Source organism: Furipterus horrens, unplaced genomic scaffold (assembly GCF_987537825.1).
Source record: "Furipterus horrens unplaced genomic scaffold, mFurHor1.1.pri manual_scaffold_3, whole genome shotgun sequence".
In the NCBI taxonomy this organism is placed as follows: Eukaryota; Metazoa; Chordata; class Mammalia; order Chiroptera; family Furipteridae; genus Furipterus; species Furipterus horrens.
In genome coordinates this window covers 202,025,562-202,053,327 of record NW_028327173.1, presented here as the reverse complement: position 1 = coordinate 202,053,327, position 27,766 = coordinate 202,025,562, and the positions used below count along the sequence as shown (strand labels likewise).

At 46.4% G+C, this 27,766-nt stretch overlaps 2 protein-coding genes across 5 annotated transcripts in view; one reads left to right on the top strand and one right to left on the bottom strand.

Annotated features, from left to right (window-relative positions):
- Positions 1-24,805, bottom strand: part of TDP1 (tyrosyl-DNA phosphodiesterase 1) — a 65,298-nt gene extending 40,493 nt beyond the window's left edge. For both annotated transcript variants that reach the window (XM_090272117.1, XM_090272116.1), the window contains exons 1-9: positions 24,588-24,805; positions 21,837-22,414; positions 17,771-17,814; positions 16,657-16,712; positions 13,072-13,168; positions 10,039-10,073; positions 5,315-5,407; positions 1,501-1,668; positions 1,003-1,081 (exon numbers count right to left, since the gene is read on the bottom strand). In XM_090272117.1, coding sequence (XP_090128243.1) covers positions 1,003-1,081; positions 1,501-1,668; positions 5,315-5,407; positions 10,039-10,073; positions 13,072-13,168; positions 16,657-16,712; positions 17,771-17,814; positions 21,837-22,404 — 1,140 coding nt within the window. In that variant the 5' untranslated portion in view covers positions 22,405-22,414; positions 24,588-24,805. The remainder of the gene's footprint in view (positions 1-1,002; positions 1,082-1,500; positions 1,669-5,314; positions 5,408-10,038; positions 10,074-13,071; positions 13,169-16,656; positions 16,713-17,770; positions 17,815-21,836; positions 22,415-24,587) is intronic.
- A 1,184-nt stretch (positions 24,806-25,989) lies between these two features.
- Positions 25,990-27,766, top strand: part of EFCAB11 (EF-hand calcium binding domain 11) — a 129,512-nt gene continuing 127,735 nt past the window's right edge. For 2 of the 3 annotated variants that reach the window (XM_090272115.1, XM_090272113.1), the window contains exons 1-2: positions 25,990-26,219; positions 26,760-26,855. In XM_090272115.1, the coding sequence (XP_090128241.1) occupies positions 26,145-26,219; positions 26,760-26,855 (171 nt within the window). In that variant the 5' untranslated portion in view covers positions 25,990-26,144. The remainder of the gene's footprint in view (positions 26,220-26,759; positions 26,856-27,766) is intronic. The other variant, XM_090272114.1, reaches the window with a different exon arrangement.

Here is a 27,766-nt window from a genome sequence, read left to right as displayed (position 1 = left end):
TCCTAAAAGAAGACGGAGAAAACTTAAAAAAAATTTTTTTTTAATCTATTTTTTAGCTAAAGGGGAAGGGAGGGAGAAAGAAAGGGAGAGAAACATTGATGTGACAGAGAAAAATCAATTGGTTGACTTTGGCATGTGCCCCGACAGGGAACTGAACTCATAACCCAGGCATGTGCCCTGTCCAAGAACTGAACCGGGTACCTTTTGCTTTGCGGGACGATGCTCAACCAACTGAACCACATGGGTCAGGCAGGGCTGGAGATGAAAACTTTAAGCTCAACTTGCTTGTCTGTTTTATTTTGTTAAAGACCTTTCTTTGTTCATTTGCATACCAGCAGCAAATGTCATTTTTGTAGTTAAATTCTCTTAAGGGTACTGGTTTAGTAAACAAAATACATTGTAGCTCAGTCGTAGCCTCTATTCAACACTATTCTGTCCTTTGTTGAATTTGTATGTTAAAGTCCTTGATATGCTGATCAAATGCTACAAAATGAGAAGTCTTTAATTACAGTAGTCCCTCTCTATATCACAGTTCACTTATCACGGCCTCACTGTATTGCAGGATTTTTAAAAATATTATATTTAATTATTTCTCGCGGATTTTAAGCTACATTGCGGGATTTTGCGGTACTATATATGTATGTTGTTAAAATTACGTAGGTTTAAGAGTGTAGAATAAATATAGGGTTCCTACTTCGTGGGGGGGGTCTAGAATGTAATACCCATAAGTGAGGGAATACTGTATCTTTATTATAAGATATGTAACTAAAGGTCCACTTAGAACACTATACCTATAGAAGAGGTATAACAAAACTTTAAAAATCACTGAAAACTAAAATTAAACAATCGATTTATCACATGCTTACTATTTGCCCAGAGTTGTGCTAGATATTGTGATTCTGGCAACAAAACATACAATTATAAATGAAAAAGAAGACCATATGCATGAAGACAATATACATTCAATTTTTAAAAATGTTAAAATAGTAAAAAATCTGTTACCTTCCTAAGCCTAAAGTGTCCCCAGTTATCTTTCTGACTTCCTTGAAAGCGTCCTGGGGTTGAGCCAATGAGGTAAACACTACAAAGATATAAAATGTCAGTTACAGAGCATAGTGAGGTGATTTATGGACCCCAAACTCAAAATAGACATGAAAACTAAGGTAATCATATGTCCTAAAAGCCAACCCATTTTCTTGGGATGCTTCCTCAGAATAGTATGTGATACTTAAACTCATGTTCAAGCTCATCGACTACTGGCGTAGGGTACCAGACAAGGAACCCACTTGTTTTCAGAGTGCTCCAGTAGGAGGCTGAGGGTCCGTGGGAAGATGTCCAGACCTCCAATTTAGAGGATGAGACCCAGGAGATGCACAGGGACAACCTGCTGCTTTTATCGTGTCACTCAACGTCCTTCCAAGACCCCTGTGTCCCAGACCTCATGAGGCTCCTGCGGGTATCACCGACTGTAACACCCCGGACTGCAAAGGCGGCACATACCTGGTTTCAGAGAGATCATGGTCATGGATGATATCTATCCACTCCTTGAGAGGAGGAGCGTTATAAGCTGTCAAGTAGCTGATCAGATCAGCTTTAAAATGTGTAGCTGATTCTCCAGACCCGTGGGTTTCGTGGGCAATTCGTGGGTACAAAGGGCTCAACCATATTCTGGAATGGGGAAAAAATGACTATTAGCAGTCAGGCACACAACTGGTCACAGTAATCTCTCTGTATGAATTCTGCACTCGCCCTCAGGAAGAGGTGAATTCTCCCTGCGTAGCCCCACCGGATAAGTAGTGATCCTTACAAAACGTAAATCTGATCGCGGCACTTGGATGGCTTCCATCATGTTCAGAATTAGTTTTGAACACCTCGCTGTGAATTTATACCCAGTAAGATCTAGCCTCTGCCCGCCTCTCCCAATCCAATCCCTCCGTGCTCCAGCTCATCCATTCACCACACCTTCCTCCTCTTCCTCCTCCTCCTCTTGTTGACAACAGTTAATAGCTCTCTCAATTGTTACAGCAAATACACACCACCTGATGTAACCCCACCGATATTTTGGCCACAACCGCATCAATGAAGCTCTTTAGCCAAGAAGAAAAGAATACAAATGATGCTGAGAAAAATGTACGTGCAGATCCGTTTTCAATAAACAAGCCCATTTTCATGCTGTATATGCTGGAGCAGCCTGAGGCATTTTCACATCCTGTACTTTGCTGGTGTTTGGATTGAGTATACACCGCATTTAATGATATCAGATTAACATGAACCTCAGACTTTCAAATAACACAGTAAACAAAATGTTAAAGACATTTTTCATTTTATCAATTTTTCCCCCAGAAGAAAACAATGCACTTGGCCAAAACTCCTGTGATACCTACAAACGGAAGACAACCATATCTAAACCCAATCCTCCTATAAACTGCTCCATGGTAGATTACAAAAAAGTACCCTTCCAATCTCTCATGCTGTTTTTCAAGTGCAAAATCGGTTAATAGTCCTGTTTCACTGGGCACACAGGAGGCAATGATCAGTGTCCAGCTTCAGGAAGCACAGGGGGTACGTATTAAGTGTGACCGCCTTTTCCCTCTTGGGGCTACTTCCCCCGCAGTTCTACCCATTGAGTCAGAAGAAAAACTGCCAAATTCTGCTTTGTGCCTCGTAGCCCTCAAGACACCAGCAAGATAAGGCCATGGGGGCAGGAAGCTTCCACAGCCACAAGGATCCTGGCTCTGCACCTTCTAGTCTCGGGACGTGTCTCCAGCAGGTGGAATGTCCCCCTTTCCCGTCCCACCTGGAGGAGACCCGCCGCACGAGGAGTAACACAGCATGACAAAGACTGGAGCCCAGGCTCTAAGCCCGGGTCTGCTCCTAACTGGCTGTGTCATTTGAGGCAAACCCAGTGACCTCTCTGAGCCTCTGCCCCTCTGTGTGTAAAGGACCCACATTGGGCTGGATGGATAGGTAAGGTCTCCCCTCAAAGTAGTGACTCGGAGCCCACAGACTGAGGGGGGCTCCTCCTGGAGCAGGTGTACCCACAGACAGGAGTCGTTCTGGGTGAGGAATAGTTCATCTTCTGAACTGGGGATGCTGAAGTGTGAGGCATTTTAACACTTTGCAAAATAAGATGAGAAAACGATCAAGGGCCAAATAATTTTAAAAGTGAGCAATTAAAAGGTGGACCAAGCAGCAGCTGAAAAAAACTGCTGGGACACCTGTAGAGCAGAAAAGGATGAGCAGCACCATGGAAGACCAATTATGAAGATTACGTGCAATAACTGCCTTTAAATGTTTTTTAAAAAAATGACAACCCACAGCCCTGGCCGAGTGGCTCAGTTGGTTGGAAAGTCGTCCCATAGACCAAAGGTTGAAGGTTCAATCCCTGGTGTGGGTGTGGGTGGGGGGCAATGTCCCCCCCGCCTCCTTTCTCTCTAAAATCAATAAAAACGTATCCTTGGGTGAGGATTTTAAAAAAAGTGACAACCCACAACATGAAACAGTAAAGCAGCAGAATAGAACCCAGACTAACCAGGAAATAACAGTGCTCCAATCTGGGTGGAAGGAGGGAAGCTGGAGGGAGATTTCACACCCTGGGTCCTTTTTGAGTTTTAAACCATGTGAAGCTACTATGATTTTTTTTTAAAGGTTAATTTCTTTTTAAATTAAGGGAAAAACGTTAACACGCCAGCCATTCCCCTGAGTCCCTTCCCCAGGACAGCCTCCCCCAGTGGAGCCTAAGGAAGCTTGGCTGCCTGTAGACTGAGGCTCTAACTCAGGAGCAGGAGGCCGGGGGAGAGTCCTTGGATCACATAGAATTATAAGTTCAGTTCATTACATTAAATACTGTTTCCCCAAGAAAAGCTACGATAAGCTCATTTTCTTCTCTGACGGGGCTACATGTTAAGTCACGAGCACCAAAACCCGACTTTGCGTCCTAGAAGCTCCTGAAGTAGCAAAGGTGTGGTTCCCCAGAAACGCAAGTGGATCAAGAGAGACCTGTGGCTGAGGCTCTCAGAGGCAGAATGACGCTGCATTTGGGGAGCATATTTTAAGCGGGACACTCAAACCAGAACATATTTAATGAAAAAATAACAGGAAGTGGGGATGGGGGAGGGGGGTGCAGAGAGGGGACCAGAGATGTCGGGCTCAGGGAAAAAGAGCATCTTTCAAACCGGACAGGCCGTCTGAAGAGACAGGGACCTCTTTTTCTACCCACACTTCTAGGTTGAAGCTGACCTAGTGCACGGAGGCTGGAAGGCTGTACACTGTAGCTCCACCCAAGGTGGGCTTGGACTCAGGCAGTTAAGGGCCCCACATTAGGGGTTCCAGCTGAGGCCGGGCAATGACGTGCGGCAGGCTGGCAGGGGCGGGTGACAGTGGAGACCACTTGAACCCTGAAAGGCTGCTAGGGGAAGGCCTGAGCCTCTTCTTACACAGAAGGCTATTACCCAGCTCTTCACGGTCTGTAACGGAGGGCAAAGATGTACCAAAGGGCTGACATGAAAGAAAGGTAAGTTGAAGCCAGTCACAATGAAGGGCTTACCAGGAGGAGAACGATGTTACAGCTTGATTTGCGAAAAACCCCTAAAAATAAACCCAAACCCCTCCTGAAAAAAAAAGATAGAAACGTCGACCTAACATACATGCACCAGAACAAAGGGTTAGTAATATAAACAAAGCCTGAACAACCTTCATGTTCAATTCCCTTTGAGACCCATGACCCTACGGAACATATTAAAGGCCTTGAGAAGACACTAGTGTGGCTGTGCCTTACAGGAAACTACACTGATTGGGGGCCAGAGACACTTCAGCACAGGATTAGTCCCCAAGTTCTCCTGTGATACCCACTGGGAAGTGGCAAGCCCGGGTGCCAGTGGACGCAGGGATAAGTGCAGCCCAGAAGGTTATCTGGTGGGTGTTATGGGGACAAGATGAGTTCACACTTTCCATCTGGCATCTTTCCTACCTCGAGTACTTAGATGTACTTGGCTGTAAAACGTGTATAATCCCGTTTTGTAAAAACAACGGAAAAAGCCTAATGGGTGGAGATAGTTCTCTGTTTCCATGTAGACTGGAGTCAGCTGTGGACGGCATTGCACTGAGCTGTTACCACAAGGGAGAGAGGTTGGGGGGAAGAACTGAAAGAATGCTATCATACTTTTCTGCAGGTGTATTTTTTCTATGCCACATGCATGGGTTTTATACAATTAAAAAAAAAAATAGAAAAACAAAAAGAATAAAGCGATGTTCTGGCTTCTGAGCTGTCTCAGCGCACACGGCCACTGCCGCCCCATGAACAGAGCCCACGCACCCTTGGGTTTTCTGGTGCCAGTCAGCGTGGATGAGGTTGGACGTGTGTATGACGACCCGAAGGCCTTCTTCGTAGAGCAGGAGCATCATCTTCCTATAAAAACAGAAAAGGCAGCAGAAAGCATTAACAGTACTTTCAAAACCCGTAGTGCCTTTCTCACGCAAGTGTAATAGTTAAAGGAATTCTTCAAACTCGTGTATTACCCAAACTTTTAACATTTGTAATCATCCTTTCTCCTGCGCATTATCAACATCTGCTCAGATGCCAGGTAGGAAACCTCCTTCCCAAATGTGCCGAGTACTTGGTGGCCCATGAGCTTTTGCCCCATCCTGTCCTCATGGTCAGTCCTGGCATTCGGACCCTTTCCCTCCAGGTTGGCCCCTTATTGTCTATTCAGCATCATCTGTTATTATTAGGGGCAATAGGAACCTTCTGGTCTGGTTTTTCCAAAGTACGATCACAAGCTCTCACTGTATCATTACAAGCATTAAAAAACAAACAAACAAAAAAACCTCAACAGAATAAATTCTAAACCTGAGTGTTTTGCATAGATTTTAGTTCAGTATTGGCTCATGAACCTTTCTTTGCCGTGTAAGCCTGGACGTGTGTGGCAGGCTAAGGTGCCAGATGTCTTCCTTATTGCGGGCTGCAGCTCACAAAAAGTTAGAAAGAGGCCATATTTTCATACTCCACAGATGCCACACCTGTCACCAGTGTCCCTGGGCTTGAGGTCTGTCATCCCTTTTCTTCTTCATTAGCTCCAATCAGTCCTAGTTGAGTCCTCTCCTCCCTACGGGGCTTTCCCAGGCTTCTAGTCACCAGACGCACCTCTTACCGGAACAGCAGTGAGAGAGGGGTCAGTACATAAGGAAGAGCTTTCCATTTGAAGGAAGAAGACCTACACTCGTCTTCATCAGGCAAAAGGCGTATGACCCTATGTCATTCCGTGCCCCTGAACCCTGGTCTTTTTTACTTGTAATGTGAAGGCTCACCCCCCACCCCCTTTTTACGTCACACGGTGGTTTGAGAATGAATGACAGTGTGCGCTGCCCTGGATGGAATGCGCTCTCTCCCGCGCTTCCCTCAGTCCTTCAAAGCCTTGCGTTCTGCTGTCATCTATAGGTGGGTGGTTCTGGGCTTCCTGATCATTGTCTAATTATTTCAAGAATCTAAGTTTTCTCTCTATCCAACCACAGATTCACTCCTCAAGGCCAAAATGATATTTATTTACTGATATACTGAGTCGGTTCACACATTATTCTCTCAAATAAACAACACGGATCCCACACGGACAGGATGGGGTCAGCGTGAAAAGATACGGAAAAGAACGTGAGCACAGAGAATGAGATGGAGCTCTTGCCAAGACAAGCGTGTAACCTGCGCTGGCGAACACAAAGTAATGCAAAGCAGGAGAAAGGGCAGCTGCTGAGCCAGTCTTCTTTCCATTTACAACGTGTGCAGCCTGAAATCTGGGCAAATTCATGTACAGCTACCAAATTAGCAGCTGATTATAATTAAGAATAAGCCAGTTACAAATTCAGGATATGAGTGTTACAAATATTTCCATTAAGCGAGGCATCAATTACCAGGAAACCACGCACTAATGTCAGCAAGCCCATTACAGAACTGTGAATGAACCTAAGGGGCATCACATGAATCCTTTCAGAGACAAGATGGCACATGCCCATCAGGTCACAGCTAAAAATGGATGGAAGGGTAAGACGTGGGGTCTCCCTTGAAGAATGCTGACCTGCAATGTTGCCTACTGAGCTGTGGGGGCACCCAAGGGACACTTGCCAAATCTGAAGCTATTCTGTGGAGGAGGAAAGAAAACCAACGTCTGCAGAGCCCTATGTGCCAGGCACATTCTAGAAGTTCTGCAGGGCGCCAGCTCGCTAAACGCCCATGGTGACAGGAGAAGGCGTCATCACTCTCATTCTGCTGCAGAACTGGGGGCTGGAGAGGTGACAGTCACAGAGTGAGCCAGAGGAAGAGCTTGGTTGGGTCAGACATGCCGGGTTGTCCTCTCACGGTGTGTGGCTTTGCAGGGATGGACAAGGGGTCACACGTTTCACGGCACTCGGGGTGGGAGTGGGCGAGGAGGGGGATGATGTGATCTAGGTGAGAAAGAGGATTGCAGACAGAAGAGGAAAGAGGCATGTCCTGCCCGTCCTGTGGTCAGTCCCCGTTAGACAGGGACAGTGGACATGCAGCTGCGTTGGCTTCCGTCCTTCCCACCTATGACTCTGAGGGCTGTGTGAGCTAACCTTGCTCCTAGCTCTGGGGGAACCGAAAAGCTTTAGCATTCGAAAGCCTTGCAAGAGACAGCCTGGGGTTGCACGACATCCTGCAGAAATACGGACAGAGCATGTTGAAGGCACCTCACAGGACTCTGGGCTCCTGGAGGTCGGGCTGCCTCTGCAGAGAGCCCCTGGTCAACACATGCCTTCTAAAGTGATCTCAAAGGCCACTTCTTATTTCCTGTGGTAGCTCCGCTCTGTCAAGCTGGGAGGTGGTTTATACTCCGTCACTATGAGCTGGAAGGTTTTCCTCCTTTTCTAAATCATACGTTTGTCTTGCCTTTCTGACCAAAGGACTAAAAGCTGCAAGAACAGAAATCATCTCAAAACACTTTATATCCCCTAGGGCTGCGTCTCGAGAATATAAAAGGTACTTAATGAATAATTCCTAAAACATTTTAAAATGAGCAACTGAAAGTAATTTCAAGATCTAAGTTCACGCTCCTACTAGACACTGTAATTTTAAGAAAATGCAAACTACACATACTATGTGGTAGTATTTCTATTATAATTATTCACCTTAGCATTTACAGCTCCGAATGAGGAACTCTGTTGGGTTTAATCTGCAAAGGGTGTCTGCTGGGGGGTGGAGGGGAGGGGGGAGAAAGTGCGTTTGTTTGTTGGGGGCGGGGCAGGCTGGACCAGACCAAACAATGAGTCCATTCTAGCAGTAGGCAAACAAAAATTCCAACACCAGCCCAAGGAAAACTGCTTACCTACTTGGAGCCTCTGATCTATAAAGTGAAGGACCAAACTTTTCTTTTCAATAGCCTTACAAAAAGGATAGCCCTTCTGGGGTCAATTGAACATCTCTGTGTTAGATCCTGGCCAGGCCCAGCAAATTTAGTCCCTCCTGGGACGAGGGCACACGTTCTGCTACTGCTTGCAAGCCTGTTAAAACACAGGGTGACCTTGCCCATGAAGTGCTGACTGCTGGCACGGAACGGGTGGCCAGCACCCGAACCTGGCACTGGTGGTCTGGGAAACATAGGGAGCTGCCTTATTCAAGGCCATTTTGTATCCTCTGCTGAAAAAAGCACCCTGTGAGCTCAATGCTCTGCAAAGAATAGATACAATCCTCAAACCCTGTCTTCTATCAGACTGCAAGTTCCAATTAGGCACGGTTGGTAAGTGCTGCAACTTCTACTCAAGAGCACGGAAGACCAGATGATGTAGGGCTGGTAGGTATCTTTTACCAAATGGCTCAACTCTTTATACTCTGGTTCCGTTTTTTAAAGCAATGGGCAAAATATAGTTTTAAGCATATAAAAAGGAAGCTAAATGTACGCCCTCATTTCAGGTCACCACAACAGCATGAAAACTAGGATCACAAAGACTCACATTCCCTCCTAGGGATTTCTTTTTGCCCTGCAGACACGTGAAGGAACATGCTAGAAGCAGCCGGCTACCCATTTCCAATACGGGTCTCGAAGAAAGATGAGGCTTTGTCACATTCACATGGCAAGTCCTTTCCAGAGAATTGGGATTTATAAAAAAATAAAAACTGAAACATTCCCACATATCTGCAAAAGGGCTCAGCAAAAACAGATGTAAAACTAACCTAAAACAGGAGTCAGGTTGGTAATTGGGTACACTGTGTCAAGTAGGAAGTAACAGGGAAGTTTTCCCTGTTTGGGGTTTGCAAGGTTTCAGGGAAGTGTTCTAAAAGAATTTTTTGAGCTGTCTTGAGCAGGAATAAGGCATCAGCCTCTCTTGAGTTGACAACTTTTTGTAAAATAGCTTTTTTTTTCTTTCCATCACAGGATGGAGCTGACTGTCAATATTCTATCTGATGCAACTCAGAATCCTATAAAAATCACAACTTTCTTTGAGACAGTGGAATCTACAGGCATGTTACTAACACACGGACGGATAGTCAGTCACCCATAACCACGGACCACATACCACAGTGTCTATCCTCCTACAACGAATGTCCTAAACAAAAAGCGGAAACCGCATCAGGGATTCAGGCTTTCATGTTGAAAGCCAGATCCCGGTATTTTGTCTTAAGGTTGTTAGAAAACAACTCCATTTCCTCTAATTCTTTACTGACAGATCTTCCCCCCCGAAAAGCCATCACACCTGAGTTCTTCGAGGGCCACTTTTTTTTTCCTTTGGGGTACTTTTTGAATAGCATTCTTTGGACTACTAAAATCATACCCTCTCCCATTTCATAAAGATTGCTTAGAGCCCTGGCTGCGTGGCTCAGTGGATTGAGCATCGGCCTGCCTGCGAGCCAAGTGTCGCTGCTTCAATTCCCAGTCAGGGCACGTGACTAGGTTGCACGTCAGGTCCCCAGTTGGGGGCACGAGTGAGAGGCAACCACACAGTGATCTTTCTCTCCCTCTCTTTCTCCTTTCCCCTCTCTCTAAAAAAATAAAATTAAACAAATAAATAAATCATTAAAAAAAAAAGATTGCTTACGTGTGGTGTGTTCCAAATGCAATATCCAGCTTTGCCTAGGATGAGAAAGAAGTCAAGTCGCTTATTGGGGGGAAACAAAACAAAAAACAAAAGAAGAGCAACAAGTCAATAATATCCCTACCTATTAGAAATTAAATTAGTGAAGTTTCAGGTCAACTTTCTTTTTTTATTTTAGCTGCTTTTACTGCCCTCCAGTGGAGAAGTTCTTGATCAACAATACAATTTTTATAACATCTAGTGAGGGCTGGTTTAAAAAAAATTTTTTTTGAAGTTACCCAAAATGATTCAACACTCTCTGCATTTTTAATTACAGTAATTAGAAGTTGAAAAACTTAATTTCTTTGGTTGTCAAAAAACTAATAAAAACAAATGAGACTCTATGCCAAGTTTTAAAATGAAATAATTGGGCTTATACAGAAATTAATAAATGCAAAGTTTTCAGAGTGTATTCAAAAAACATTGAATGTGGTGGCAGCAGAAATACTTGTGTTATGATATTAAAACAGAAGTCTTCTTATATTAATAACATAGCAAGTGCTAAAAATAAAGAACTTAATATATTATTAAATCCATTTTCGTGTCCCAAATTGATACCTTTACATACAAATGGGAGGCAGGTGGAGAAAACATTTTGTCTGACACCCAGTGCAGCGAGACCTTGGTTAAGCACAATACGCCCAAGATGCAGGTATGAAAGCGTTAAAACAGAAACGTCAAAATAGCAGTTACGAACGCACAAATCCTGGCTTCACAACTTGGCATCATGACTTTGAAAAATATTTACATCTCCACGCTTCCTCTTCCTCCTCTTTCAAACGCTGCGGCTGTTCGGGGATTCAGCCAGTTGTCAGGTGTAAGTGAGAAAGTGTGTCAGGGGTGGAGGAAAGGGGGCCTGCACGGGCAGGACCCCACAAAAGGAGGCTCGCCCTGATACAGACAGCCCTGCTCACCTGCCACAGGACCGGTGGGCGGCTCTGTTCGCAGGAGGCAGTGTGAGCAACGGGACACACAGGTCAGTATGACACAGGCCCTCTCGGGAAGGTGCTCCCGGACAGGCAGCCCAGGCCGCTCTCCTCTTTTTATTTTTTTTAAAGATTTTATTTATTATTAGAGAGAGGGGAAGAAAGGGAGAGAAACATCGATGTGTGGTTGCCTCTCACACACCACCTAACTGGGGACCTGGCCCGCAACGCAGCCATGTGCCCTGACCAGGAATCAAACCCGAGGCCCTCTGATTTGCAGGCTGGTGCTCAATCCAGAGCCACACCAGCCAGGGCCAGTCCACTATACTCCTGCATTCAGTGTTTGGGGGTGTTCACAGACCAGCATGCATTTGTGCGGTCTGGTCATGGAAGAGAGAGCAGGGAACTGTATTTAATGTCACTAAGATTACAAAATCAGAATGAAAACTGCCGCTCTAAATTGATATTTAGCTCAGAAAAAACAATGGTCCAGAGACTTGGCTTTCAAGTTTGGTTTTGCTGTACGTTGTGAGATTTTTGGCAAGTCTGAGCACAGAGTCAAGGGCAATAACAACTTCAGATAACATGTAATGGGTGCTTCTGGGGGCAAATGCACCGAATCCCTTATCCAAGAACCCTGTGAGGAAGAGCATTAGCAACCCACTTTAAAGGTGAAGGAACCAGGCTAAAAGAGGGTCATTGATGAGCCCAGAATGACACAGCTAGGACATGAGGAGCGGGGACAGACCCCGGTGGTCTGAACCCTGAGCACCAGCAGGCCTCAGCCTCCGGCCCCCGGCCCCATATATACAACATGAGAGAAGTGCTGGCATCCGCCGATGCTGTGACTGATGTCCACGTCAGGAATTCATCTTACACACAGGACACAAGGTAGTTCCGTAAGTCAGGATGGGGCCACAATCCTTCTGTACCGCGGACTAGACTAGATCTGGGAGCTCCGGAGTAGCGTTTTGCACACGGTTGGGAAGACAGCGGTTCGTCCCGCCCTCTAGTGGCCGGTCAGGAGCACGAAGCGACGCCTCCTAAACTTTTCAGGACAGGCAGCACTTGAAAAACACTATTCTAGTTTTCAAGATTCCTATGTTATTTTATTTTCTGACCGCTTTTAGTCTGAGGAGAGCTAGCCTACGGCAGCTTAACCTCTTCTGTTTGGGGAAGCAGGAGCAAACTGCAGGCTTTTAGGCAACTGCTAAGCACAGGCATATCCGAGTAGGTGAGCCACAAACATGCTGGGAAAAGGAACGTTTTCAAAGTCCAACTACATAAAGCGCAGTGGCTGAACCACAGGTCTTGAGAGGTGCACTGACTAGACGCAACCAGAGGAGGACCAGAGGTGGGGGAGGGGCAGGGAACCCACGGACACCCAGCACAACTGAAGACGGTAGGACGGCTAAGGGACAAGTCTTCACGCATAGCAACCACTGACACACGCCAGGGGAACTACTCTATGTGGCTCCACAGGGGGAAAATCAGGACCAGCGGGTAGAAGAAACAGGGGGGAAGACCGAGATGGTTCATTTTCTGTGCCCACTTGGCAAAGCCACCGTATCCAGGTATTTGGTCGTGTGTTGCAGTGACGGAAAATTTTTAGATCAGATTAACATTTACATTAGTAAACTCTGAGTAAAACAGATTACCCTCCACAATGTAGGCGGGCTTCATCCAATCCGTTGAAGGCCTCAAAAGAAGACTAGACTCCTTCCAGGAAGAGGGAGTTCAGTCTCCAGATGGCCTGTGGACTCTGATGGCAACATCTGTTCTTCCCTGGATTTTGGACTTGTCAGCAGTCCCCAGAGACACAGCCCCTGCCCTTGCCATAGCAGTTTCCCTGAAGACCCCTGATTTACACAGAGACATGAGGTCAGCATAAAGAAACATCTTTCTAACCACAAGGGCTACCTCAGGAAGCATGCAAGCCAAAGCTAGACAAATGTCTGTTGGGGATGCTGGAGAGAGAATTTCTGAACTAGGCAGGAAGATGGATGAAATGTGTAAATTTCCTTCCTGCTCTCAGACCACACATGATCTCAAATGGCAATAAGCAGCTTACCTGGCAGAGGGAAATGTTTTCATAAGGCTTGGCCTCGGCATGCAAGTGAGCCTTAGCTTCTCGTTTATCGCCATGCACAAGGAGGATTGGCTTCTTCCTGAAAAAAGATCACAGGTGTAATATTTAGAACACATCCTTCATCAGGCTGGACTCTTGCCTGGTGAGGGAACGCTAGCTTCCTTATCGCCCACATGAGCTTCTGGCCTTTGTGGTGACTCAGTACAGGGCTAACAGAAGAACAGTGATCAGCTCATCTGTATTAACCAGTTACCTTTATAATGGTGCCTCGAGGCCTGAGCCTGAAGCCCTGCGGCGACCCAGAGGGGTTGGGACTCATAAGTCCTTGAGTAATAAATTGTCTTCTGTGGTCCCAAAGGGCACAGAGCTCTGCGCTAATATGTTTACATTCAGAAGGATTAAGAGGTGTAAAAATACTGCTGTACAGTATGATGCTCTTGTCTTTCCCTTCGTTTGGAACCTTACTAGGTCTCCATTTCCCACGCTCCTCCTGGGTGCTAGGCACTGCACTAGGCCCCCAGGACATGTGAATGAACAGGCCCACATCTACAGCACGATGCAGACTCATTAAAGGTGGTTATATTTCAATGAAACAGAGCCCAAGGTACACTAGAAATGCTGTCCTTTTGAATTCCTAAAGGACAACATGAAAATGCTCTTTAGGAATAGATTAGATTAAAAAGGCTTTTAAGGGAACCGTGATCTTCTCCGGTTAATTCAAAGCAAGATAATCCTTAGAAATCAATATACCTTTACAAGTGCTCCCAACAAAACAAAAATTGGATTTTTCTCCAACGAGTAATCAAGCAAGATGAACAACTACAGCTACTTCCATTCATCAATCACAGAGCAGAATGACAATTCCCCACCATACACGAAGAAGCGACACACAACTAAAAAGCAAGATGAGAGAAAATGCACTTCTGGTACAAATGCCTAGCTACTTAACTCCCGTTAACATGTTACTACAAATAAGAAACACACCTTCCCAACTTCTTCTATTTTACAACCAGAAAAACAGTACAGAGGGCAAGAGAAACTCAAGCATCTATCACCTACAAAGGATTAAAAAAAAAAAAAAAAGGTGAAACATTATCAACAGAGGTTGAAGTCTGCATTAATTCCTTCAAGTTTATTGGTTCATAAACTATCACAAAAAGGCAGTTGTGATGGTTCATTTTATGTGTCAAATTGACTGGGCCATGGGGTGTCCAGATCAAACATGACTTCTAGGTGTGTCTGGAGGGGGTTTCCGGATGAACCGAGCATTTGAATGGGTGGACTCAGTAGAGCAGACAGCCCTCCCCGATGGCGGTGGGCATCATCTAGGCCATTGACAGCCGAAGTAGGAAAAAAAAGTGGAGGGAGAGTTTGTTCTCTTCCTGATCGAGCCAATTGCCCACAATAAATCTCCATACTCAGGGTGGGGCAGAGTAGGCTTACAGTTGTTCCTATGGAAAATACAATAATCGATCACTAATAATACAAGGGTAAACTGTGGTTCGTGCACTCCCAACTGTAAGACTACTTTTGCCCCACCCTGTGCATCTCCTATGGGTTCTGCTTTTCTGGGAAACCCTACTATAGGCAGCGCCTGAATTGACAAGATAAAGCAGTACAAACCTTTATGACCTGAATTTTTCTCTCTATAAATTCTGGATGTCACCTGAATTTGACATTTTGGTCAGCCCTCCGCCTTACAATGCTCCCGGTGGCATTCCTAAGGTGCACCCAGCAATGAGTGGGTGTGGGACAGGCAGGACTCTTCTGTCCCTTGACTACAGTTCCTGAGAGTCCAGTGGCTACCGTACTAGTTTGCTGGGGCTGCCTTAATAAAGTACGTGTACCACAAGCCAGGGGGCTTCGACAACGGACATTCTGTCTCACAATTCTGGAAACGAGAAGTCTGAGCCTGAGGTGTCAGCAGGCTTGGTTCTTTGGGAGGGCTGAGGGAAGGCTCTGTCCGGGCCTCTCCCAGCTTCTGGCTGGTGTTCTCCCTGTGCCTTCACGATGAGCGCGTGTCCAAATTTCTTCTTCTTATGAGGACTCGGGCAGTATTAGAGTAAGACCCACCCTAATGACCTCATTTTCCTTTGATTATCCCAGAATAAAACCTATTTTCAAATAAGGACACATTCTGAGGTACTAGGAGCTGGAACTCCAACAGATCTATTTTGGGGTGAGATAATTCAACAGGTAACAGATACACAAGGAATTGTACTCTGTATTTTGGCAACACTTAAAAAGGGTGGCAGTTCGAGATGCAAAGGGACGAATGACAAAAGTGCCACTGCAATGAAGAGGGACGCTCGTGGCCAGGAGGACCCCGTGGCAGAAGGCTCGTTGCCTCCTGATGCCCATCTCTCTTCCCCTTTCCTTCAGGGCAGGGTGTGCTCAGCTAAGACGCCACTTACAGCCTCTTTCAGGGGTGGCTATCGTCCTGTGACTGCATGCTGCTCCGTGAAGTGCAGCAGGTGGTGAGGGGGACTTCCAGGAAGGCTGCTTGGAGGGGGCACAGCTGGGAGGTGGCCCTTTCCCCTTTCATCCTTCTCCCTGCCACCTGGAACACGGGCCAGGGATCTGGAGCTCCAGGTGCCATCCTGGACCTCAAGGTGACTCTAAAGACTGAAGTCACACACAGTGGGACAGAAGGACAGAGGCGGTAACTCTCCATGAGCCATGGCGGCCCCCAATCGAGACCTTGGATGTCCACCACCGGGACTTCTTAGGCTGGAGAATTTTTTTTCCCGCTGTTTAAGCCACCATTGCTTTGGATTTTCTGTCACATGTAACTAAAACTAATTCTACGTGTCAGAGGTCAAATACAAGCCATTGAGTGCCAATGCCTTGGGGAATTTCAAAGGCATTTCATCTATCGTTAATGATGGTTTCCACCACCTGATCCCTAACTGCACAAGGACTATGAGGATCTGATAATCATTTTCCTTGCATGTGCATTCCTGGACCTTACTTGTTGCTGGGGGGTCTGTCAGGTAAATATGTTAGAAACCGGGATGCATGCATGTTATCACTATGTGATGCTATCTGTTTGGTCTGTATTGCCGAACCCCAGGCTGAGGAACTCCAGAAGACAGACTGAAAACCCATCACCTTCAGGACCTGGATAGAGGAAAGCCCTGCAACACTTGGTCAATGCTGAAGCTACAGGAAACCACTGGAGAAGTTCTCAGAACAGCACTGATGTGGTACGCGGAGCATGGCATGCTGGCCAGGCGCTGGCATGTTTGCACGCCTGGCAGGCGGTGGCAGCGACCTCTTCCTTCATATTAACACTGGACATAAAGTCCTCTTACTCAGGTTGGAAACTGTCCTTATCTACTTCTGAACAGAGCAGTGGAGGAAAATGAAAAAAATTTGTATGAGGAATGCAGGTGATTAGTTAGATCAAAAAATGTCATTTTCCCAGCATAACTTAATGTGTGTATGACTTGAATGGTCTTAAAAGACATTCAGGAAAGATGGCCGATAGCTGCCTGAAAAAGCACAAACCTTGTGTGTTAATGCCCTTGACAGTTGTGACTCCATCTATCTTTGCCGGGAACTCACCTGAACTCTGGTGGATACTGTTTTATGAGCCAGTCCACGTCAAAGCAGTAGTTAAACTGGATGGGGGGAAAGAAAAGGAACTAAGTCATGGGTAATTCAGCCAAGCAGTCTAGACAGAGAACTGTTTGGTCATTAATGGAAGGAAACTCTAAAATAATGATAAGCTTCATGTTTTATTCATACACCTGGCAGCTATGCTACAATACTCAGAAACGAACCTAAAATACATCTTGATGAGGACACGTGGTCCAAGGGGTCTGAGTCAGTGGCGTGCGTGAGAAAACAGGCTCTAAGGCCATCAGCTCTGTGTGCTTTTGCAGCATGTTTGCTATTTCTGAGGGCTCTCCGATTAATTTAAATAAAAGGGCTTATACATTTATCCCTTTCTCTGCTAGGTGATTATGAAAAGTTCTGCCACAGACTTACCCATGCGGCTCCTTTCCACACCTGAGTAATCCTTGACCCTCCTCCTGGACACAGTTGACTCAATCCAGCCAGGATCACACACAAGTATTCACCCCAAGGTTCTATCTGGAGACCAGGATTCCCCAGGCCAAGCCAAACATGAAAGGCCCTGAAAGTTTTGCTTTCTTCGGGGCAGGGACCTTCTTTCTGACCATTGAGCTGACAGTGAGGAGCATTAAGTGATTTATCAAAACAAAAGGACCAGCTCTGCGTGGCAGGAGCAACCAAACATGCAGAAGTATCCATAACTTTCAGTCACTTTTGTCTGGTAGCTGCAGGAAATTTCTTACTTTTCTAAATCATACTTGAGCTGGCTTTTACCTCTCTGCCCACACCTCCCTGAGGGTTGCACCAGAGTCCCATGAGATTATCAGTGTCCCCAACCCTCAGGCTGAAATGTCCAAAGTGACTTCTTAGCCAGTTCTTGTGGCCTAATCCAGAGCCAGGAGCCCACTGACAGTGGCATCCATGGTCCATGCTGGGGGTCGTGGACCCCACAACTGCGTGTGGTACGTGCCATCTCAGGGACCCTGCGCGGGACTGAGACACAGGTCCCCATGACTCATATTCTCTTATGGGGTTGTTTAATTATTTCTCCCCTTTCATCCAAAAACAAAAACAACGACAACAAAATTTAACTGAAACTCACCTGTGCTGAAGATACAAGTGTCCCAAATAGAGGAGATAAAATATCTGGGAAGACAAAACATTTAAATCTAATTTATATTTTGATAAAACTCTCCAGTACTAATAATCACAGCAGACCCTGGCCAGGTAGCTCAGTTGGTTGAATGTCATCCCGATACGCCAAGGCTGCGGGTTCCATCCCCAGACAGAGCACATACAAGGGGCAACCAATGACGTATCAGTGAGGGGACGGCAAATCAATGTTTTTTCCTCCCCCCCCAAAATCAATCAATAAAAAAAATAATAATAATCACACCTGACTTAATAGTTACTGATGCTCAAAATCTGGCTTAGAAAACAGTGAACTGAAAAATTACTACAAAGCCAGACTTCAGTGTTCCATACCATTCAAGAGAATTTCTCTGTGCTATGCAATAATACTTACTATGCATTTTTTAAATACAATATAAAATTAAAAGCTACGACTTCAGTACTGGATGGGCAGTCAATTTTAGAAGCTGCCAATAAGAACAATAATGATACATGTCATTCTCCTTTCCAGATCTCTTAATTTTTGCCTCTCCCAAGTACCCATGCAAGTCCCTCTCAAGAAGCCTCCCCCACCCAGCACTAACTTGGTTCCTATGAGGGAGGGGGCGGAGGCAGCCACAGCTCTAAGCTCCTATTTCCAGCATTCTGCCATCTCCGAGGGAGTCCTGCCCCACACTCGTTAGAGCCTGACGCCGGGTAGGCCGGAGAGCTCCTGCCACATCACCGCCACTACCACGAGAGGAAGAAGGACCCATTCCTCATTACCAAGGCCAACTCCAACGGCTGCGCTTGTGCAGGACCGATGCGGGGCGGGCACCGTTCCCAGCACTTCCCACGTGTTAACGCGTACCCCTCTGACAGCTTCTGAGGTGGGACCTGTCGCTGCCGCTGTGTCCCCAAGTCTCTCCTCGGGAAGGGGCAGGTCAGGATCTGAACCCAGGCTGCTCCTAACCACCCACCTGCCTCTGAGGATTAGGAATGGGCTCATTCCTCTACTTGACCCGTATTTACTGAGTGTCTTCTGTCTTCCAGGCATGAGCTAGAGGCCTGCCCGCAAAGATTTTAAAAGTACAAAAAAGTCCTCTTAGGGAAGCTCCTACCTTTACGGGAGAGCTGTACCATCAGGAGGTAAACTGCAACACTGTCCTTGACTCTCTTGGCCCACCCTAAGTCCCTCTTCCTCAATGACATCTTCTAAACAACCCACAAGTTTGTACTGGGCCGGCCAAAAAGTCCATTATGTTTTTTGTGAACGGTGGTGGCTCTAGTAGTGCTTAGTTGTCTTCAACTACATTTGAAACAATTTTGTTAGACTGTATTGTTACAGCTGTCATATCAGTGTGCATTAAAAAAAAAAGAAGAAAAAAAAAAAACTTACCAAAATTGGTAAATTTTGGTGCAGCAATAATTGAAGATGGAAGAAAATACACAACATTTTTGGTGTAATTATTTCAAGAGAGTTATCACAGAAATGCAAAGGAAAAAAAAAAGATTTGTGCAGTGTATGGAAAAGGTACTGTGGCTGATTCAATGTGTCAAAAGTGGTTTGCGAAGTTTCTGGGTACTATTGACATTTTGGCCAAATAATTCTTCGCAGTGGGGTGTCTTATGCTTTGGAAGATGTTTAGCAGCACCCCTGGCCTCTACCCACTAGAAGCCAATAGCAGGAGACAGCTGACATTCTCAAAATACCGAAATCAATGAAGTTATTGGTGAAAAGAAAAAAATGGGTCTTCTTTGAAGGAAAAAACGTAATGGACTTTTTGGCCAACCCAATGGATGTCATACGTACCTTTTCCATATGTTGGAGTGATATATCAAACAGTTAAGAGCATCGATTCTGATGCTGAATTTCTGGGTTCAAATCCCAGCTCTACCATTTAACAGCTCTGCGACCTCGGGCAGATTTTTCAATTTGTCTAAACTGTAGATATGCCACCTATCCAAGGAGGACAACTGTAAGATCTCCTGATAGGCTGCTGTGAGAATTAAAGGAGATAATTCATGCAAAAGCTTCTCTCTTAATGTTCCCTCCTCTTCCTCAGTATCTTGGTGCTAATAGCCAGTCTTTATCACTTTACTATACAGCAAAACCTTGCATAGTTCTCTATTTATTGACTTCCTGGGTCAATCTCTGTCAAATAAAACAAAACAAAAACACTGAGTTCTAGCTAATATTTCTTCAAAGTACCTAGACAAGAGAGTCTCAAAAAGAAAAATAATCTGTAGACTCAAACTCCTTTACAGTATGGAAGTAAATACACCAACATTTATATATCAGAGAAGATATGTAATATACAATTATAAAATTGATATGTAATTAAAACAGTATTGATAGTGAACATAATCTAATCTCGAGAGCGGGCCAGAAAAAAAGGTCATCTGGAATAAGGATAATATTTATTTTGTGTATATACCATGTTAGCTTATTGTGCTGGTCACTTCATGCATTTTCTCCCTTTTTTCTGAATCCCCAGTTAAAAAAAGAGTAAACTGAAATGTAAAGAATGGTAGGTCCTTTGTTAATTACGCACACAGCAAGGGAGTGGTGAAACCAGGCCTCAAACCCCACCTCTTAGATTCTAAAGCTCCTGCTGTTCCCCCTTAAAGGAAAACTTTTCTCTCCTCACCTAATACCTCTGACACCAAGTGCATTGGGTTTTCCACACATACTAATTCTCCAATTCCCTGCGGACACCAGCTGGATATCCCGCAATTTCACTTAGTTCTGACACCATCCCCTTGGCATTAGCATCAAATCTCACAGGTTAACGGCTCAGTCCCACAAGACTGCCCCCACCCCAGATGCCAATCACAAGTCCAGACCTCCTGTACTTCTGCCTATAACTTGGGGGTTCCCAGGATCCCCTCCTCGGGTCTGGTAATTTGCTAGTCTCACAGAACTCAGGAAAGCACTTTAGATGACTGGTTTATTAGAAAAGGATGCAACTTAGAACAGCCAGGTGGAAGGGATGCACAGGGCACGTGTGGGGGAAAGGGTGTGACGCTTCCGTGCCCTCAGGTGCGCCCTCCCAGCACCTCCACATGTTCACCAATCTGGAAGCTCTCCAAACCCATTCAGTTAGGGGTTTTTAAGGAGGCCTTGTTACATGGGCATGATCGATTCAATCACTGGTCATTAGTGATTAACTCAACCTCCAGTCCTTCTCCTCTCCCTGCAGGTGGGCGAAGCGGCTGAAAGTTCCAACTTTAATCATGTGGTTGGCTCACTGGGCAACCAGCCCCCCATTCTTAGGGGCTTTCCAAAAGTCACCTTATTAACATAAACCCAGTATGGTTGAAAGGGGCTTGTTATGAATAACAAAACATACTCTTTTGACCTTTATTACTTTGGAGCTGTTTCGGGAGCCTAGGACAAAACCAAATATAACCAGAGAAGATGACCAAATACATAACACAGATGCACCCCAGGGAACAGCCAAAGCAACCAAAGGCCATCTTTTGGTTCAGAACTGACACATCTATTTGCATGCTGGCTTTTTTTTTTTTTTTTTTTAAGCTTCTTTGCCAGGAACCAAAGCCAGGCATCCAAGCAGTGGCTCTCAAACTTGACGGGGCATTAGAATCCCCTAAAGGGCTCGTTAAACACCTGGCGGGGCCTCGCTCCCAGGCATGTGGGCGTGGCCGAGTGATGTGGGCGGGGCCGAGAACGTGCATCCTTAACAAGGTTTAGGTGATGAGGACGCTGCTGATCCAGGGACCAAAGAGAACTGCTGACCCCAAGTCTTTGCTACCGCATTAATAAAGTGTTATTGATCAAGGTTAATCTTTAAGGGAAAAGATTAACAATTTTAAACGCTGCACTTAAGTGTTTCAAAGCATTCCCCCACAGGGCTGGGAGAAACAGCCTCTGACTTCCTGCCCGAGGTGAACAGTTTGCCGTCAGAATGGTATTTTTTTTCCAGATCGTGATTAAGACCTTGAGGATCCTGGCGCTCACTCCAGACTACCTTCCGGGTTTCGCCCCAGGGGTCCGCTCACCTGCAGGTGACAGCTCCCGACACTGCCCCTCTTACCCTTGATGTGCAGGGCTCCGGAATTATACTTTGGCTTAATTCCCGAGACTCGAGTGAGGTAAAATCGGAAGGGGTTCCCTCTCTCCAGCAGGTCCCAAATGTCCTGGCCTTCCCCTGACGTCTCGTACTCATCTTCGTCCTCCCTGAGTGCCTGGCGGGAAGGAGGGCCGTGATTTCCAGCTCCGGGAGCAGCACTGTCCTTGGGAGAAGGAGCGCCTTCCTCCTCTTTGACCGCCACTTCCTCGGCCGCCTTCTGCTGCCGCTCTGGTGGCAGCTCATCGTCACTGCTGGAGAGACACCAACCCAGCTCCTCCTGGGAGCCACTCTTCTGCCTCTTGGGAGGTGAAACTTCTGAATCGGCATCTGTGCTGCTGAACTTCAAGGGTGACATTTTCCTCCTGTGGGCGACTCTCCGAGCCTCGGAACAGGTGTACCGAGGCTCACACGCTGCTCCCAGCCCAGCGTGGGGGAGGAGAGAGGTAGAAGGACTGTCCAGTTTGGGCTTTTCCTCCTCACTTTCGTCACTACTGGATATCGTCCATCTCCCGTAGTCACCTTCCTGAGACATTATCCTTCTTCTGGAAACGAAAGATGGAAATATTGTTATTTCCCATGCACTACGCGAACTAACTTTCCTGCTCTCAAATTCCCGGTCACATGAGCGTCTACAATACATACAGCACAGCTGACACCGACCAGATGTGGAGCCACCCACCCAATTCCAGCTGCGTTGCAGGTGTTTAGGGGCACATTACCAAAACCTGCCAGGGAATTTGGCAAAGAAAGTGACAGCAAAAATCCTAGTCACCTTCTTCTCTCCTCCCTTAAGTCTTTCAACCTAGATCTTTTTCTTAGGTGCCCCAGGGATAGAGGTTGAGCCAAAGTCCAAAACAAAACAAAAATGTTCATTCTTGACCCTGAAGCTTCCAACTGTTAGGCTGGGGTTAAGGCCAATTGAAGAAATTTCAATAGTAACTCTGAGGATGCTCAAATTTTTACAGTCCAACTGGAAGTTACATGGCTCTCCCTCACTGAAGCAGGAGCCCGAAGGACGTCAGTGATTATTTCTCACTTCCCCAAAGATAAGATACTTACCATAGATCTTAAAAAATTCCTCAATACAGTGTCAAATAATCAATTTTGTTTATACATTATCTAGAAGTACTTCCATGAGGACCCAACTAATGTGATAGATAACCAGCTTACTGTCCTGGTCCTAAATCAAACTGCTAAGTCCTGCAGAGAAAGAACTTGTACTGAACCAAACACTTCTATTTTGCAAACCAAACAGTCTAATTTCCACTTTCTTTATCTCATAGGAGGTACCACAGATGCCAAGGCGAATGAAACTCTGAAGAAATAATCCCACCAACTGCCAACTTGAAGTTTTTGAGCTTTTGTAAGGACTTCAAAAATTTGTGGGTGCAAGTGAGTGCTCCTCTTAAAGCTGCTAGCTCTCCCTCTCCCCCGCACCATACTGCACCCAGTCGTTGCTTCTTAAAGCTCGCAAACCATCAGGAGGGCACGGGAGTGGGGCTCACCTGAGGCCTTTTGGGGCCGATATTGGGCAAACATGGGCCCTGATTTCATTACTAGGTGGCAAACGTGCACTCAAGACAGGTTACTTTACTGCTGAACGTAAGCATCCTTCTCTATGAAAGGGGGGCAGCATACCTCCCTTCCAGGGTTCATTCATCCAACAGACACTTATTGGGCAGCTACTACGTGCCAAGCACTGGGAATAGAGTTGACCACATACAAATGGTTTGTGCCCTAGAAGAGCTTACAGATTTCAGGGGGGAAAGAAAAAGCCCAACACAAACATAAACAAACAAAAAACTAAGATATATTTACAGACATTCCTTACATTTCACAGGCATGGGACGGAATCAGGGATGCCCTTACTTTGGGACACGCTGAGTAAGTAATATTTAAGTGAGGTCTGGGGGGTGAAAGGAACCAGCAGGGGTGCGTGTGTGTATGTATAGCAGTATTCCAGGTAGAGGGAACCCCGCCTGTAAAGGCCACGAGGTGGGAACCAGGCTGTAATGATCGCAAGAGCAGTGGGAAGGACTTGGTCAAGGAATACAGTGCGGTGGTCCAGGCTGAAGGGGGTGGGGCCAGGGAGGGGTAAGGCCTGTTCAAGGTACTGGATTTCAGTCTAAGAACAGTGGGGCTCCTCCGAAGGGCTTTGATAAGCAGGGGAATACTTTGGCCCTATTTACCTCTTTAAAAACTATTGCGTTCCTTACAACTCTGGGTGAATAGTTTGGAGGGAGACAGAAATCCAAGTGAGGAGGCTCCTGCAAGGACTCGGGGAGCTGACTGATGGAAGACGGTGGGGATGCAGTGACGTGAGTGGATGCGGGGTACTTTGGGGACGTCATGACAGCTGCTAACTTTTCCGTGCGCTAACCTCGGGTCGGGCACACACCGAAGCGCTTCAGCAGGGATTAACTCATTTCACTTTCACGACAAGTCTACACTGAGTACCACGACTGTTGCCATCTACGGGGAAACTGAGCACAGAACGGTTTGGTTTAGTACCTGGCATGGCGTAAACGCTCACCATGCTCTCGCTACCACGCCTGACAGCCGAGGCCACCCACCTAACTACGCGGAGAAGCCGGAATGATAACCGGAGTCGGGGGAGCCCTCGCGCCCGCACTCCCGGCAGGACTCCGGTTGCAGCGCGTGCTGCTCGCGCCTAAGAGGTAGGGCAGGAAGTCGAGGTCCACGAGGAGACCCTACCTAGTGTCTTTACAGGATGCTCCGCTTCCGGCCCCGCCGGGACCTCACGACTTGGCGGGATCCGAGCAGCTTGCTCCCCGCGACCCGGCCGGAAGAGGCAGGAGCACAAGCCTAGCTCCCGCAGCCACCCGGGGCTCCACACCCAGCAGCCACTCGGGACCCCGCCCCGCCACGGCCGCCGGCGCCTGCGCGCGGTTCAAACTCTCCCGGCCCCGGCGCGCTGGTCTCGGCTGTGGCTCAGCCCCTTCCCCTTCCGGGAAGTCCGCCGCTGGGTCCTAAAGTCCGCCGGATCCAAGGGGTTGCCTGGAGTTCTCCCAGGAGAAGGCGGAGGGAAGTCCTGGCTGCCTCTAGGTCTCGGCTGGCCTCCTGGCCACTTCTCTCGAGAAACAAAACAAACAAACAAACGAACAAAGAGAGAAGGAGAGAGGGGGAGACACAAAGAGAGAGAACTGCTAACCCCCTTCTCTTGGTTTAATTAGCAAAACTCATCCCATTTACAGGGATCCTCACGGACAGCTCAGGCTTCCGGGGCTCGAGGCTGGGGTCTGGGGTCTCGGGTCTGGGGTGGGGGTGGGGAGAGGTGGTTTTAGAGGCAGAGAGAAGACCAGCTGAAGTTTCAGGTAGCTGAGGGCTAAGACCTGTGTCTCGGGAGAAGCGGGCTCGCCTGGGGCGCACAATGTAAAACCTGCTGTGAAATAAAAGCTTAAATGAGCTCCCCTCTGACACGGTTTCAAATGCTCATTTCTTCGTTGAAACCGGTGTGTGCGCGCTTTTTAATCTTATTGATTTGGTAGAAGAAAGAGCGATCTAAGATAAACTCCTATGCAAAACGGAACCCTCTGCCTTTAATAAGGATGTTTGCTGTGGAATTTGGGCTCAGTGCTTGTTTATACTACTTTTTCTCGGAGTTTGTTTCATACTAAGCTCCTCTCCGGAAAGATTAAATAAAGTGACTTGCGTAAATGTCCTCAAGGTTCACTTGGTTCATCTGCTGTGTGCCGGGCATCGTGCTCTGTGCTGGGGCTACAGGGAGGACAAAAACTGACCCCGTGAGACTGGAACCCAATGACTTGCTGATGTGCACTTGAATGACGGACTTGGCTCGTTTTGTTCCATCCCGTCTATGCTTTGTTCACACTCTTTTTACCTCTTATAATAGTTATCACAATGCCGTAGTTCAAAATTATCAAAAGTTAATTTATTGCGAGGGCTGGAAGGAGAGAAAGAGTCATTGAAGCAGCACCTGGGTGAGCGGGATCCCCAGCCGCTCGCAAGGAGTTAAAGGGACCGCCCTGACAGAGCACTGCGCTGGGGGCGGGCCTGGGAGCCTCTCCACCAAACAGCTGTTCCGAGGAAACGTCCTTAAACAAAGCCTCTGGCCAATAGAACTGCGGCACCAGCGTCAGTGGCTTGCAGGCCGTCCAATGTGAGAAGACATTGGAGGTGCCCGGCCACGTTCAGTTTTGGTGGCTGGAGCGAGCGTGGAGGGTGGTCTGCGGCGCGTCCGCCTCCGGCTGCCGAGGTCGCTGGTTTGTCCCGATTTGGGTGGCGTTGGAGATGTTCTTCTCCCAGGTCGGGGCCCGGCCGAGGACATGGGAAGCCAGTCCCTCCGAACACAAGAGATGGGTGGAAGTAGGTGTCTCTGATTTTAACTCGACCGGGGTCTCTCACTTCGGTCCCCCTTCCCGTGTCTTACTGAGCTTCGTTGCAGAGACAAGGACTGCACTGTCCTTCCAAAGGGTCGTTGTTAATGACCGAGCCTAGTTCTGCAAGGCTCTGGCTTCCTGTCCTGTGTTCTGGCTACTTCTAAGCCCCTTTTCTTCTCTGCTACATAGTCCATAACCTGCATCTCCCGCCTTTCAAAGCAAGCCCCTTTGCCTCGCCTTCCTAATCCTAGCATCGAATTTCAGGTAGAAATTATCCCAAGAGTTTAAAGGGATTAATTTGCGTCGGTTTAGCGATTAAGTCATTGGAACTTTGGAGGTGTAACTTTTAGCCCATAATTAAAATTTCCTGAATATTAAAAGTAAGATAATGACACTCCATTTCCAAGCCCACTGATGGGCCAACTTTTAGGTTTTGGAGGCTCAAATTTAATATAAACTAGTAATAGAAAATAATAGAACAAACAAAAGGTTTCTGTCTTAACTAAATGTATTTATTGTTTTTTAGGTATTCAAAGTGTGTGATGAAGATAACAAAGGCTATCTAAGCAGAGAGGACTTTAAAGTTGCTATTGTAATGCTGTTTGGGTACAAGCCTTCCAAGGTACAGCTTTCTTTATGTATTTGGGGGATGGGGCAGACACTACAAAGATCTAATAGTGCGTGGATCCTGATGGTAAAGTGCAGGGGGCTAGTTTAGGATATTTACAAGGTTAATCACTGCCTTCTAAGCAGTTTCAGAGATGTGCCCAGTGCTGAATTTATTCATTTTTTTCTTTACAACCCAACTTGGGGATGATTTAGAAAGCCACCTCACTAGAGACCATGAAATACGAGATGCTAGAAAGGCGATTTCACAGAAGTAACATGCAAGGGTTTTTTATTATTTAAATTTTTTTCTTTGTCTAAATTATAAAAGTAATGCATTAACATACTAAAAAACTCAAACTGCAGAAAAGTGTAAAGTTGGATGTAAACCCCCCACCCCCCACTACAGGGGTTACCATTATTAAGCTTCTTGTGTATCATTCCAAACTTTCTTGTGCATGACAAACACATGAAAACATAACTGTTGTTTTTGACTTAACAGTAGCTGAACATAAAAGCACACACAACCAACACATTTAAAAAAAATAGTTACATGGTATTCTCATTAGCTAGTTTCCTGTTTTTGGTGATTTAGAGTCATCCCCTTATATTTCACTCCTACAAACATTGCTGCAATGAGCATCCTTTTATATCTGTCTGTGCTTGTGTGTGTACATCTGTGGAATAAATTCCTAGAAGTACAATTCCCAGGTACATTTGAAATTTTGTTGGATATTGGTTTCCAACTCACTACTGATGAAAGTTTAGCTGAATTTCAATCAGTCTCCTACTTTAGTAGGGCAAGTTTCCTGTCCTGTCTTGGGCTGCTCCTCTTGCCTGTTATATCACGTGCTAGAAATGGGGCCCTCTTGTTAAGCTGCTGAACTGGAATTAATCAGAGGCAGTATCATGTCCAGGTTTAAGAAA